The sequence below is a fragment of the Nicotiana tabacum genome, chromosome 5 (genome assembly GCF_000715075.1).
Source record: "Nicotiana tabacum cultivar K326 chromosome 5, ASM71507v2, whole genome shotgun sequence".
In the NCBI taxonomy this organism is placed as follows: Eukaryota; Viridiplantae; Streptophyta; class Magnoliopsida; order Solanales; family Solanaceae; genus Nicotiana; species Nicotiana tabacum.
This window is the reverse complement of record NC_134084.1, coordinates 131,284,955-131,297,374: the sequence shown is the minus strand read 5'-3', so window position 1 is coordinate 131,297,374 and position 12,420 is coordinate 131,284,955. Positions and strand designations below refer to the sequence as shown.

General features: G+C 37.7%; 1 protein-coding gene and 1 pseudogene across 1 annotated transcript; both read left to right on the top strand.

The window, feature by feature from the left end:
- The first annotated feature begins 846 nt into the window (after positions 1-846).
- Positions 847-3,829, top strand: LOC107778244 (uncharacterized). Its single transcript, XM_016598457.2, has 4 exons — positions 847-1,061; positions 1,289-1,464; positions 2,925-3,123; positions 3,401-3,829. The coding sequence occupies exons 1-4, from the start codon at positions 986-988 to the stop codon at positions 3,631-3,633; spliced, it is 684 nt and encodes a 227-aa protein (XP_016453943.1). The 5' UTR covers positions 847-985; the 3' UTR covers positions 3,634-3,829.
- Positions 3,830-5,120: 1,291 nt separating this feature from the next.
- Positions 5,121-8,524, top strand: LOC107778245 (ABC transporter G family member 20-like; annotated as a pseudogene).
- Positions 8,525-12,420: the final 3,896 nt, after the last annotated feature.

The following is a 12,420-nucleotide window of genomic DNA, read 5'->3' as shown; positions in this document are numbered from 1 at the left end:
CCCCGGGACCCCGTCTAAACACACAAACAAGTCATATAACCTAATACGAACTCGCTCGAGGTCTCAAATCATATCAAACAACGCCGAAACGACGAATTACACCATGAATCGAACTATGAACTTCCAAATCTTCCAACTTCAAAAACTTGTGCCGAAACTTATCAAATTAACACGGAATGACGCCAAATTTTGCAGACAAGTCCAAAATGACATAACAGAGCTTCTCAAACTCACGGAATCGCATTCTGACCCCGATATCACAAAAGTCAACTATGGATCAAACTTCTCCACTTTCCAAACTTCAATTACTCCAACTTTCGCCGAAACACCTCAAATTACCCTACGGACCTCCAAATCCGAATCCGGACGCACGCCTAAGTCCAAAATCACCATACGAAGCTGTTGAGATTACTCAAAACCCATTCCGTGGCCGTTTACTCAAAAGTCTAATTCCGGTCAAATTCTCACCGTTTAAACTTTCAAACTAGATTCTTTCTTCTAATTTTACTCTGAATCATCCGTTAACTGAATTCAACCATAAACGCAGGTCGATACTCATATTATGAAGCTGTTCCAGACCTTACGCCGCCGAACAAAGCTTAATTTCTCAAAACGACCGGCCGGGTCGTTATAACAATGTTAAGATTTTTTTAATTAAAAGTTTTATCTTTATTTAACATAAGACTCTTCCCATTAATCACCGTATAAATATCAAATTGATGAAGCACAAATTTATTTTTCTTTGGCAATATTGTTTGCAACAAAATTATATTTTTGTATTATTATGACTACTTTTATTTTTATCATCATCAAGTGTAGGAGTAATATTCGTGTCATAAGTCAGAAGAGAAATGTAAACGAAATAAAAAGGCAACTGTTAAACAACGCGCGAACTGCTCCTCAGCCTTCTTCTTCACCTCTCGTGTAATTCTCTTCTTAAGCTTATGTCGCACACAAAAGTAAAGAATAATATGTATAGGCAACGATGCATCATTGTTTAAATCCTACAATTCTCATTGTATTTATTTTGTGTAGCTCCCTTTTTCTCAGATGGCTTCCAGGTAATCTTAATTTTTATTAATTGGTTGACCTCAAGCTAATTAAATTCAGAATAAATGTTAATGGTCATTTATGGTCTGTATCAATTGTGATTCTAAATTAATTGGGATCGGCTATGTAAATCCTTTTGTATGCATTCTACTAGCTCTATCCAGGTTGTTTCTTGATTTTGGTATAAAGGGAGAAAAAAGATTGATTTTTTCTCTGTAATGTTTATTAATTTCTGCAGGATTAGTCATAGCGGCAGTTGTTACACTTGATTCGATCGAAATATATAAGAAACATGAATTATTCGGATCGAAACCAACAGTATTTTTCCAGTGTAAAGGGGAGAACAAAACAATTTTGCCAGATGTGAAGAAAAAACATGTCTTGTATATTTTCAAGGGCGAAGAGTCTTGGCAGGTTTATAATGACTGAATCTCTCTCAATTGTTTGATTTACTTACAATGGAATTTTATCCTTGCTATCTTTTCCAGCTTTCACTTTTACAGTTCCCTTTCCTTTCATTGTTTAGGGATAACTTGAACATTTAAAATTTACTAGCAATAACAATTTGTCACAATGTTTGGTCATCAAAAGGCTCATAGCTTGCTAGTTTCGACTACTGTCTTAGTCAAAGGTGGACCCAGAATTTTAACGCGATGAGGGCATAATATTGTGCTCAACTAGTGCCTCCTAAAGGCTTTTAGTATTTAGGGTGCCAAGTGATTTGAATTAACCTTTTTCAAGGTATACACTTATACATATACAAGATTTCTACAGAAGTTTACGGGTCCGGTGACCCCTCAACATTACACATAGGTCCGCCTCTGGTCTTAGCTGCAAAAAGCTATTCTAACAAAGTTTGTTGGCATCGTGCTTGAGACGACTTAAGTATCTTGTTGGAAAATAAAAACTTGTGCAGTTGTTTGTTGGGAAAAAGATGAGATTTTGGTATGTAGCCAATAAACTTGATTATGGCAATGCATATGCCTTTATTTTCCTGCTAAAACATAACAGTTTATGTAGGAGTTACCTTTTTTGGGGTGGGTGGGTGGGTGGGGGGGAACTGTTACTCCCTAAGGTTGGTGAACCATTTACCTACATTTTGCCAAAGTGTTGGTTCATTGCATTTTCAAAAGAATTTCTACACAGCTGGTCTTTGCTAACTTACTTCCTAGTTAGGCGATACCTGTTGCAAATTACAAAATTTAGTTGTAAACCTGCAGCACCCTGCCACCTGTGGACTTTAGTCATAACTCTTCTTTTCAACTTCTGCCTACAATTGCTTCAGTTGGGTAATGTATTTTTTTTTCCGGGGGGGGGGGGGGGAGGGGGAGGGGGGAGGGGGAGGGGGATGTTGGCAGGGTGTCATGTCTTATTCTTTTTGGGTGTAGAAATTGTAGTTTCCTACTGGTTGGTTTCAAAAGTAGTGCTAGGAATTGTTTAATGGGTGTTGAGTTCTACATGTAGGAATATTTTAATGGATAATGATTTAACAGAAACAAAAGATAGCAGGGACTGAGATATTTGTGTTGCATGATGGGGAGGAATCACATTTGGAAATTAGCATTTGGGTCGTGGAAGTTACAACAACAACCTAGTAAAATCCCACAAGTGGGGTCTCGGGAGGGTAGAGCGTACACAGACCTTATCCCTACCCCGTAAGAGTAGAGAGGCTGTTTCCAAAAAACCCTCGACTCAAGAATTTGGGTCATGGAATTTGTTATGCATTATTTTCAACTTCTATCAGTATGTGTGCTGCTCGAGAGCTTATGAGTTTCTGTTGTTGTACAGAATATCCAGGTTTATGCTAATATGATGTGCATGGCATAAGATATATCTCCTTCAAAATTTGATGTTGAGTGCATTTTATGTTTTAGCCTTTGACAGAGCTTACAGATAAAAAGTGCAAACGATGCGGAATCTATGAGAAGGACACAATAAAGCCTGATGATACTTTTGATGAGTGGGAGTTATGTGCTTCTGATTTTACTAATCTTGATGGGAAGTATGTTCATTTCTTAAAGAAAGAGCTCAATGCCACATTTTTGTGCCCAGAGTGTGTCCCTCGTGGTGGTGGTTAGTCTTCTAGTTCCTTATGGTATTCTTTTCTGTAGTTCTCTTTGGTACATTTTGGTAGCTGATGCAATAGAGGTCGGGCTGTGATGTGGTGATGTAGAATAAGTCACTAATACTCTGCAGTTTTAAGCTTTAGATGTTAAAGGAAATTCCTTGTTATTTTTCTTATCTGGGCTCTATTTATAGACTGAAGATTTTTTTGCTTCCGCAAATTTGTGGAGTTGGTTTACTTGTATGCTCAGTACTAATTGTTAGTTCTATTGCGTTGTTTCTCTAGCTTCTAATCACTCACCTGACTCACAAAAAGGGGGAAAGAGAATGCACTGGGCTCTAGTGCTGCTTATTTGTGCTTTAGCGTCAACTGTTTTAGTTCTTGGAGCAGTCACTGTTTACAAATATTGGAAGCGAAAGAAGAGGCAGCAAGAGCAAGCTCGTTTCTTGAAGCTGTTTGAAGAGGACGATGACATGGAGGACGAATTAGGGATTGGGCCACTTAGTCATGTTATTTAGAAAAATAGCATCTTTTTTTATGTCATATCCAACATACATGTAAATGCTTGACGTAGTTGTAGACTATAACTTGAAGGGGTAATTTACTGTAAGAGAATGTAGCAAATGTAGATAGTACCGTGAGCTTGGAAGTATGTGACCACTGGGGAGTTATGAGACTGTATGCCTTTTGAATAGAAGATATTATTCTTTACAACTGAGCTTCACTATGTAATTTCATTTCATTATTACTTCCGTTCCTTAGTGGTTATGACTAATATCATCAAAATGATATATCTAGCTATAGTTTCATCATGGCTATACAGAATTGTTAAATGGAGAATATACACATGTGGAATGGTATAACCAACTTTTCTGTTCACTTTTGTTATCTTCTTCAAGGTGTTCCTTCTTCATTTCGATATCGTTCTCTGTATTTGTTTACATGCCTCTCAAACTGCAACCTTCCTGGCGCTCCAAAACAGGAAGGGGCGCGCTTACTTGGCCCAATCAGAAGAGATGGTTCGGTTGAACGAGCATCGAGATGATGGAGAATAGTTGTCATTTTATGTTGAAGGGGCACGTTTACTGCCTTGGCCAATCTACAGATGGATTTACCGCCTTTGTCAATCCACAAAAGTCAAAAGGATATCATCTTTGATGTGAAGAAGAAAAAACTGGCTATATGGGTGAATACTTACTATGTTGCAAGCGGCTAATTCTCGGTGACTATCATCAACTACAGTATTGAAGGTGAGGCTGGTCTCCGATATGCTGATGGGTGTCGGAATTTCTGACAGGTCCGGTACTTCAGTCCACTAACTGTCCTTGTTTTCATTATTCTTTTTGCTTTGCCTGAGCTAAGCAACTTAGCTAATTACATATGGTAAGTTGGTTAGTAGGATTTTCTTGCTGGTGCTGTTGCATCTCTTGATGTTCGTTTTGTATATGTTGAGAGTGGACTAACAAAGGCAGCATTATAATTCTCTTGTGATTTTTGAGTGAAATGCAGAAAGGATGTTAATAATGATTCTTTGGTCCTAAGTAGAGTAACATTCTTAACTAATCTAATATGTCCACATAATTAACAAAAGAATTTATACGATAATTCTGAAAAGGAGAAGACGAAAAAGGGAGGTAACTTATCCTCTCTGCATTTGTGCAACAATACATTGTCAGTTTTTCAAATTAGTAAGAAGAAAAAGACTTAGGAAATTCTATATATATATATATATATATATATATATATATATATATATATAGGTATTAGATGCCTGCTAAGTTATAACTATCTTAAACAGACATAACCATCTCTGAACAGGCACTTAAAATTTTCAGTTTTCAAATTCAAAATTTAAAATAATAAAATTAAACATATTAATGAAAGCTCTTAACTGTCCCTATTTTTTTTTTTTTTTTTTTTTGCTTAAAATGCACTCCTTTGCTTATCCCAAAGCCTAAAGTCCCTTTTTGGGGTTCTTTTTGCTTAAAATGCACTCAACTGAAAATCAAAGCTATCTGGTCGTCCACTTGGGCCATGTGGTTGCATCGACTGAATACATTCAAGAAATCCATTTGTTGAAGCAATTAAGGCATGTGCAGGAGAGCTTTAAGAATGTGTTCGTTACCAAATTAGCCATTGAGAAGTGACTGATGAGACTAAAGAGCTTTAAGAGTTCAAATTGTTGTAATTGCTTGCATCATAGATAGAGGAATTTATTGGCTAAGTTAGAAGTACAATGATCTTTTGTCCCCAAAATATGCCTTATTTGAGCAGGTTGACCTTCTCTGAAGTAGTACCCAAGAATGTTTATCTCCTAGCGTAGAAAAGAAGAAACGTTTGTGAGATCTGGAAACGCTGAAGTTTAGTTTTAGATAAGCATTAGTGTGGCCGAATAGTGCTGCAAATAGGCGTACTACATTGAAGAGTGCGCATAAAGTACTTAATTAAAAATGTGAAGAAAACTTAACGTTGAAAGCCCTTCCGGACTGGACTCGCTTACTCCCACTCCACACTTCCCATTTTATAGATATTATTGTTTTTATGTAGAATGTATTATACATAAAAGGGAAGGAATATATGGAGGATTATGGGCATTCAAGATGCGGTGAAATGAGCTCAGTGCACATGTCTTGAGCCCAAACAAAACACCCATTGTCAACAAGTTTTGACTCTCTCTATCACTGCCATTTTTAGGCCTAGAAGCAAAAGCATGGAGCTTCAAGAATTTGGTGACTCCATCAAGGAAAATAGCAATTGCCATGATCCGCTTTTTCCTAATCCTACTTCATTTCCCTTTGTTCTTTCCTTTCATAACCTCAGCTATAGTGTTAAAGTTCGACCTAAACTGACAGTACTTCCTAGGTGCTTGAGGAGAGCTAGCTGGGATGGCAAGTTGCCAGGGGAAGGCACAGATGAGGACATGACTCGCACGAAGGTATTGTTGAATGACATTTCCGGGGAAGCAAGGGAAGGCGAAATCATGACGGTCCTTGGTGCTAGTGGCTCAGGAAAATCCACGTTGATCGACGCCCTTGCAGACCGTATAGCAAGGGAAAGCCTTAAAGGTAGTGTAACTTTGAATGGTGAAGTTTTGGAGTCCAAGTTTCTCAAAATGATCTCAGCTTATGTCATGCAAGATGACCTCTTATTTCCCATGCTAACAGTGGAAGAGACCCTCATGTTCTCAGCCGAATTCCATCTCCCAAGGACTTTATCTTGGTCTAGAAAGAAAGCAAGAGTTCGAGCATTGATCGATCAACTAGACTTGCAAAATGCTGCTAATACTATGATTGGAGATGAAGGCCACAGGGGAGTGTCTGGCGGAGAACGCAGGCGCGTTTCAATTGGAATAGGAATCATTCATGACCCTATTCTCCTATTTCTTGATGAACCTACTTCAGGACTTGATTCTACTAGTGCTTATATGGTGGTCAAGGTCTTGCAAAAAATAGCTCAAAGTGGAAGCATTGTGATCATGTCAATTCACCAGCCGAGTTACAGAATCCTCTGTTTGTTGGACTGCTTGATCTTTCTTTCATGTGGTCAAATAGTTTTTGGTGGTTCACCTACAAGCATTCCCCAGTTCTTTGCTGAATTTGGGACCCCAATTCCAGAAAATGAAAATTGGGCAGAGGTGGCTTTAGATTTCATACAAGAACTAGAAGAAACTCCAAATGGAACCAAGAACTTGGTGGAATTCAACAGATCATGGCAAAGAGAAATCCAACTTGCCCCAGCTTTTTCAATGGACCTAAACCATCATTGCAAGATGCCATAAATGCAAGTGTTTCAAGGGGAAAATTAGTCTCAGGAGCAACAAATATCGACCACAATATTTCTTCCTTAGACGTCCCAAAATTTGCTAATCCATTCTGGATGGAAATGGTTGTGATAGCAAAAAGATCCATACTTAACTCCATGAGAATGCCTGAGCTGTTTTACGTTCGTTTTGGTGCTGTTGTTGCAACTGGGATCATTCTAGCCACACTCTTTAGGAAACTGGACAATTCCCCAAAAGGGATTCAAGAAAAGCTAGGTTTCATTGCCTTTGCCGTGGGTTCAATCTTTTACATATCTCTTTACGCCATGCCAGTTTTCCTCCAAGAAAGGTACATTTTCATGAGAGAGACAGCGTATAATGCTTATCGCTGTTCCTCCTATGTTCTCTCCCATACCATCATCTCACTTCCTTTACTGTTTGTCCTCTCCCTTGCTCATGCTGTAACAACTTATTGGTTAGTCGGTCTAGCAGGTGGCTTTTCGGGGTTTGTTTTTTTCTACCTCTTCATGTTTTCCACATTTTGGGCTGCTACTTCCTTTATCACATTCCTCTCTGGAGTTATTTACTCTGAAATGGTTGCTTACACAGTAGTCACCTTAATTTTGGGTTGGTTTATGTTGTTAAGTGGCTTGTTCATTGACCGAGATCGGATCCCCCTTTATTGGATATGGTGTCACTATTTATCTCCACCAAAATACCCTTATCAAGGTGTTTTACAGAATGAATTTGATGATCCATACAAGTGTCTTGTAAAGGGTATCAAGATTTTTGATGCCTCGCCGTTGAAGGATGTTTCTGAGCCGTTGAAGATAGAGTTGCTTCAAGACATGAGCAAGATCTTGGGGATGAACATAACAAACTCAACTTGTTTGACAACAGGAACAGATATATTGAAGCTAGCCGCGGTGAATGGTTTAGACAAATGGACTAGTTTGTGGATCACCATTGCTTTGGGAATTTTCTACAGGATTCTCTTCTATTTTGCTTTGTTGATTGGAAGCAAAAATAAGAGGCGGTGAATACTTTTTTCTGGAAGAACATTGTGACAAGAACAGTGCAGTAGCAAAAGTAGTCAAACTCAACTAGAAAAATGGAGATTTTCTTGTTTGAAATTTGAATTGTGTTTGTATCTGAAGACTTGAGGTACTTATGAGCTGAGCTATAATATCTGCATTAATTTTGAACTTCAAGATTTACCTTTTATAGGTCAAGAGACGAAATATTTCCATTAGGGACATGTCTCTTTTGCTCAAACACCATGTTTGTCTCCATTTAACATAAATCAGAAATTCAAAGTCAGGGTGACAAGCAAGCTGGAACTGCAGCAGCCAGTGCCTTCCTGAACTTTGACCGACTCCAGCAATCAAAATGACGCTAGTACTTCTTTCTATGACGATTGTACATTAATAGTGATGAATTTGATACCTCCAACCAGGGGCAGAGCTAGAAGGAGATATACGAGTTCGGCTGAACCTAGTAACTTTATCCAAATTTTGTATTTGTGTTAGAATAGTTATGTGAATATATGTAATTAGTCTTAGTCCCTTATGTAATATGAGTAGATTATGTGTTATGTATACATATAAATAGGGCTCATTGTAACATAGAATATCAATTAATAATAGATTTCTCCCGTGCATTTTCACATGGTATCAGAGCAATTGTGAGATATATTTCGCTGTGCATAAATTCCAGCAACTCCGGGAAGAAAAAAAAAAGCCTTTTTTTCCGGCAAAACAGCACTGTCCGTAGGAAAAAGTCCATATTCATTTGTCTTGTGCAAAAACCAACACCACCACGAGGTAGATCAGCTTCCGACGACCAACCCGTAAAAGTTTCTCTGGTAGATCTCCACTCACGTGCCCTCACGCGCAGTCGGAAAAATATTTTCCGGCGAGACTTCGACATCACGCGTTGGCGCGTGAGGCATCTTCCGGCCATTTTTTTGGCCGAGCTTCTTCAGGACAGCTGCACTCCTCACAATTCCGAGCTTACTTATCTAGTTCAAATCAAATTCCGATCACTTTTATATTTTTTCGGCATGAACAGTAATTCCAAAAAAAAACTGCCTTGTATGTCAGTTGCGTCGGTCCCTCTATGGTCTAAAGTAGTCTCCTCGAGCCTAGTTTGGTAAGTTAAGCATAGTTATTCGGGAGTTTGGCATGACTCGTACTGAAGCTGATCACTTTGTGTTTTATCGACATTCTGCTTCAAATCTCTATATTTATCTGGTCGTTTATGTTGACGATATTGTTATTACCGGCAATGATCAAGATGATATTAGTAAGTTGAAGCAACATCTCTTTCAACACTTTCAGACTAAGGATCTGGGCAGGTTAAAGTATTTTCTGGTATTGAGGTCGCTCAGTCTAACACAGGTATTGTGATCTCACAACGGGAGTATGCCTTAGATATTCTTGAGGAGACAAGAATGACAGGTTGTAGATCTGTTGACACTCCGATGGATCCGAATTCTAAACTTCTGCCGGGACAGCGGGAGCCTCTTAGCGATCCTGCAAGATATAGGCAGGTGGTTGGTAAATTCAATTACCTCACAGTGACTAGACCTGACATTTCCTTTCTTGTGAGTGTTGCGAGTCAGTTTATGAATTCTCCCTGTGATAGTCATTGGGATGCAGTTGTCCACATTCTTCGGTATATAAAATCAGCTCCAGGCAAAGGTTTATTGTTTGAAGATCGAGGCCATGAGCAGATCGTTGGATACTCAGATGCTGATGGGGCATGATCACCTTCTGATAGACGTTCTACGTTTGGATATTGTGTCTTAGTAGGTGGAAATTTGGTGTCTTGGAAGAGCAAGAAACAGAATGTGGTTGCTCAGTCTAGTGCAGAAGCAGAATATCGAGCAATGGCTATGGCGACATGCGAGCTAATTTGGATCAAACAGTTGCTCAAGGAGTTGAAATTTGGTGAGATTAGTCGGATGTGACCTGTTTGTGATAATCAAGCTGCTCTTCATATTGCGTCAAATCCAGTGTTTTATGAGAGAACAAAATACATTGAGATTGACTGTCAGAAAAGATACTCTCGGAAGATATTGCTACAAAGTTTGTGAAGTCGAATGATCAGCTTGCAGATATTTTTACCAAGTCCCTCACTGGTCCTCGTATTAGCTACATATGTAACAAACTCGGTACATATGATATATATGCACCAGTTTGAGGGGGAGTGTTAGAATAGTTATGTGAATATATATTTAGTCCCTTATGTAATAATAGGAGTAGGTTATGTATTATGTATACATATAAATATAACTCATTGTAACATAGAATATCAATTAATAATAGACTTTTCTCCTGTATATTCTCATAATTTGTACGAAAAAATCGTAGAAAAATTTAAATTAGAACTCAGCTACCAACACCTAATACCATTATCCTAGAATTTAGAATTCATAAAGTTCCAATCTTGACTTTGCGTATGCTTCCAGCATACCAAAGTCAGCACTATATCCCAATGGTTTGCTCTCTCATCTCATCTATTTTGCTTAAAAGATGTATTCACACCTTTTTTCCCCAAACTTAAAATTCACTTTTTTTGCTTATCCCAAAGCTTAACCTCTTTTATCTTTTTATAATAATCATACTTGTGGGTTAATGCTAGTATTTTATGACTTTATCCAACTAGTCCATGTGATGCATCAATTGAAAACATGAAAATATTTCTTGAGGAAATGAAAAGGCATGTGCAAGAAAAATTAGTAATCCGCTGGTAACCGTATTAGACATTGATAATTGACTAATACTACTCTTTTTTCATCTCATGAAAAACTTAGGCTCATGCTATATATCCAAACTTGATTCTCTGCATTTTGAGCTTTTGATAGCAAGATTACTACGTATTTTTTTTTTACTTATTAATACGAGGGAATATCAGACACCTCAAGGTCAACATGTGTGCTTCCCGAAATTTTACTTATTAAATGAGGGTACTTTTGTCATTTCAATAGCTAATCTGTCCATCCCAGGTTCTCTATATAGCTTAACACATGGAGCTCTAATTTTAATATGTGGCAGCCACCGCTGGTTTTTCAGCTCAATCTAACACTTTCAGGAAATAACACCCTGCATATCTAACGCCACATAAATTTGCTTAGTTGGACCAACACTTAAAAACACTTAAAGGATCAAAGACTCACAAAAGTTAGACAAAAATGACAGAAAGAGGCCTTGGTCGACAAGCTACCATGACGACCGCCAGCCGCTTTCAAGGCTCTTCTATCTAGTAGTAACAATTTTGTCAAACACCTAAAGAACAAAAGGCATTGATATTTCTCTAAAGATGAATCAAAGAGATGGTAGAAGTGATATCCACCAGAAAATACAATTGATGGAAGAGCAAACTTAAGAACAAGAGGATATAGAGAATAGATGTTCTAGAGATGCAGGGTGTTACTTCCCGGAAATGTTAGATTAAGCTGAAAAACCAGCGGTGGCTGCCACATATTAAAATTAGTGCTCCACGTGTTAAGTTATATAGAGAATATCGCACATAGAATGACAAGCTTATTTATAATAAAACGGCCAGCATCTCCCTTATAATCTTTACTTCCTCCCGATTCGAGAATGGAAACCCAAAATCTACACTAAAAGTTTTTGTCAAAACTTTATGTTATTAAATTCAATGTTTATAAATAAACTGAACACTGCAAAGAGGAGAATAAAGGGGAAGTCTTACTTTGCAGTTGTTAGTAACATGTGTTCGAAATAAAAAAAAATCAGAGAAAAAAAAAATGTTAGTTCAATAAATAAATCGTAAAGTATTTCTGACAAGTTGCTTTAATATGTCCATGTCAGGAGATTTCTCTCCACTACATGACAGAGTTCCCATGAGATATCAAAACAGTCATATTTTTATAGGACATAATTCCTTTTGAAATATTATTCCTTCAATTTCACTTAGCCGTTTTGCGACTTTCTCGGTTTTGCGGTGTACGCCCAACGTTACATGGCCGCAACAATGTTTACTTACAATCATAGCTCGGCTTTCCATCATCACAAGACAACTTTTATGTGAAATTGGAAATTATCATGGATTTCCACATGCTAACAGAACGATGAAACAAATTCAATGGACAAAATTTATTCGAACAGCTACGACATTAGTTTCAACAACGACATTCCATTTTGGTTGAAAATCCCATTGAATTCACACCCCTTGCCACTCACTTATTCATGGACCATGAGATATTGGTTTTCCACGTCAATACAATTTTGATTATGCTTTAGCAATCTTCAAATACTTATATTTGTGAATCCAATGTTAGCCAAGGCAATACTTGTTTGACCAAAAAAGTGTTAAACCTTTTATTTAAACTAATCAATAAAGAGATAGAAGGTAAATCTTAGCCAGACATAATTAGCTCTATATCCAAACATATTGAGTACAAAAGTCGAAGAAGATTAAGTTTGTATGATATTTCTTAAGATGATTATTATCCATTTAAATGCAAATGGTGAGCTTACATCTTTGACAGGCTTGCACCATACTCATAGAAGCACAG

Coding starts and splice junctions, on each gene's coding strand:
- LOC107778244 (XM_016598457.2), top strand. CDS start 986: ATGCATCATTGTTTAAATCCTACAATTCTCATTGTATTTATTTTGTGT. Junction 1,062..1,288: donor TTTTCTCAGATGGCTTCCAG/GTAATCTTAATT, acceptor TAATTTCTGCAG/GATTAGTCATAGCGGCAGTT. Junction 1,465..2,924: donor AGGGCGAAGAGTCTTGGCAG/GTTTATAATGAC, acceptor TTTATGTTTTAG/CCTTTGACAGAGCTTACAGA.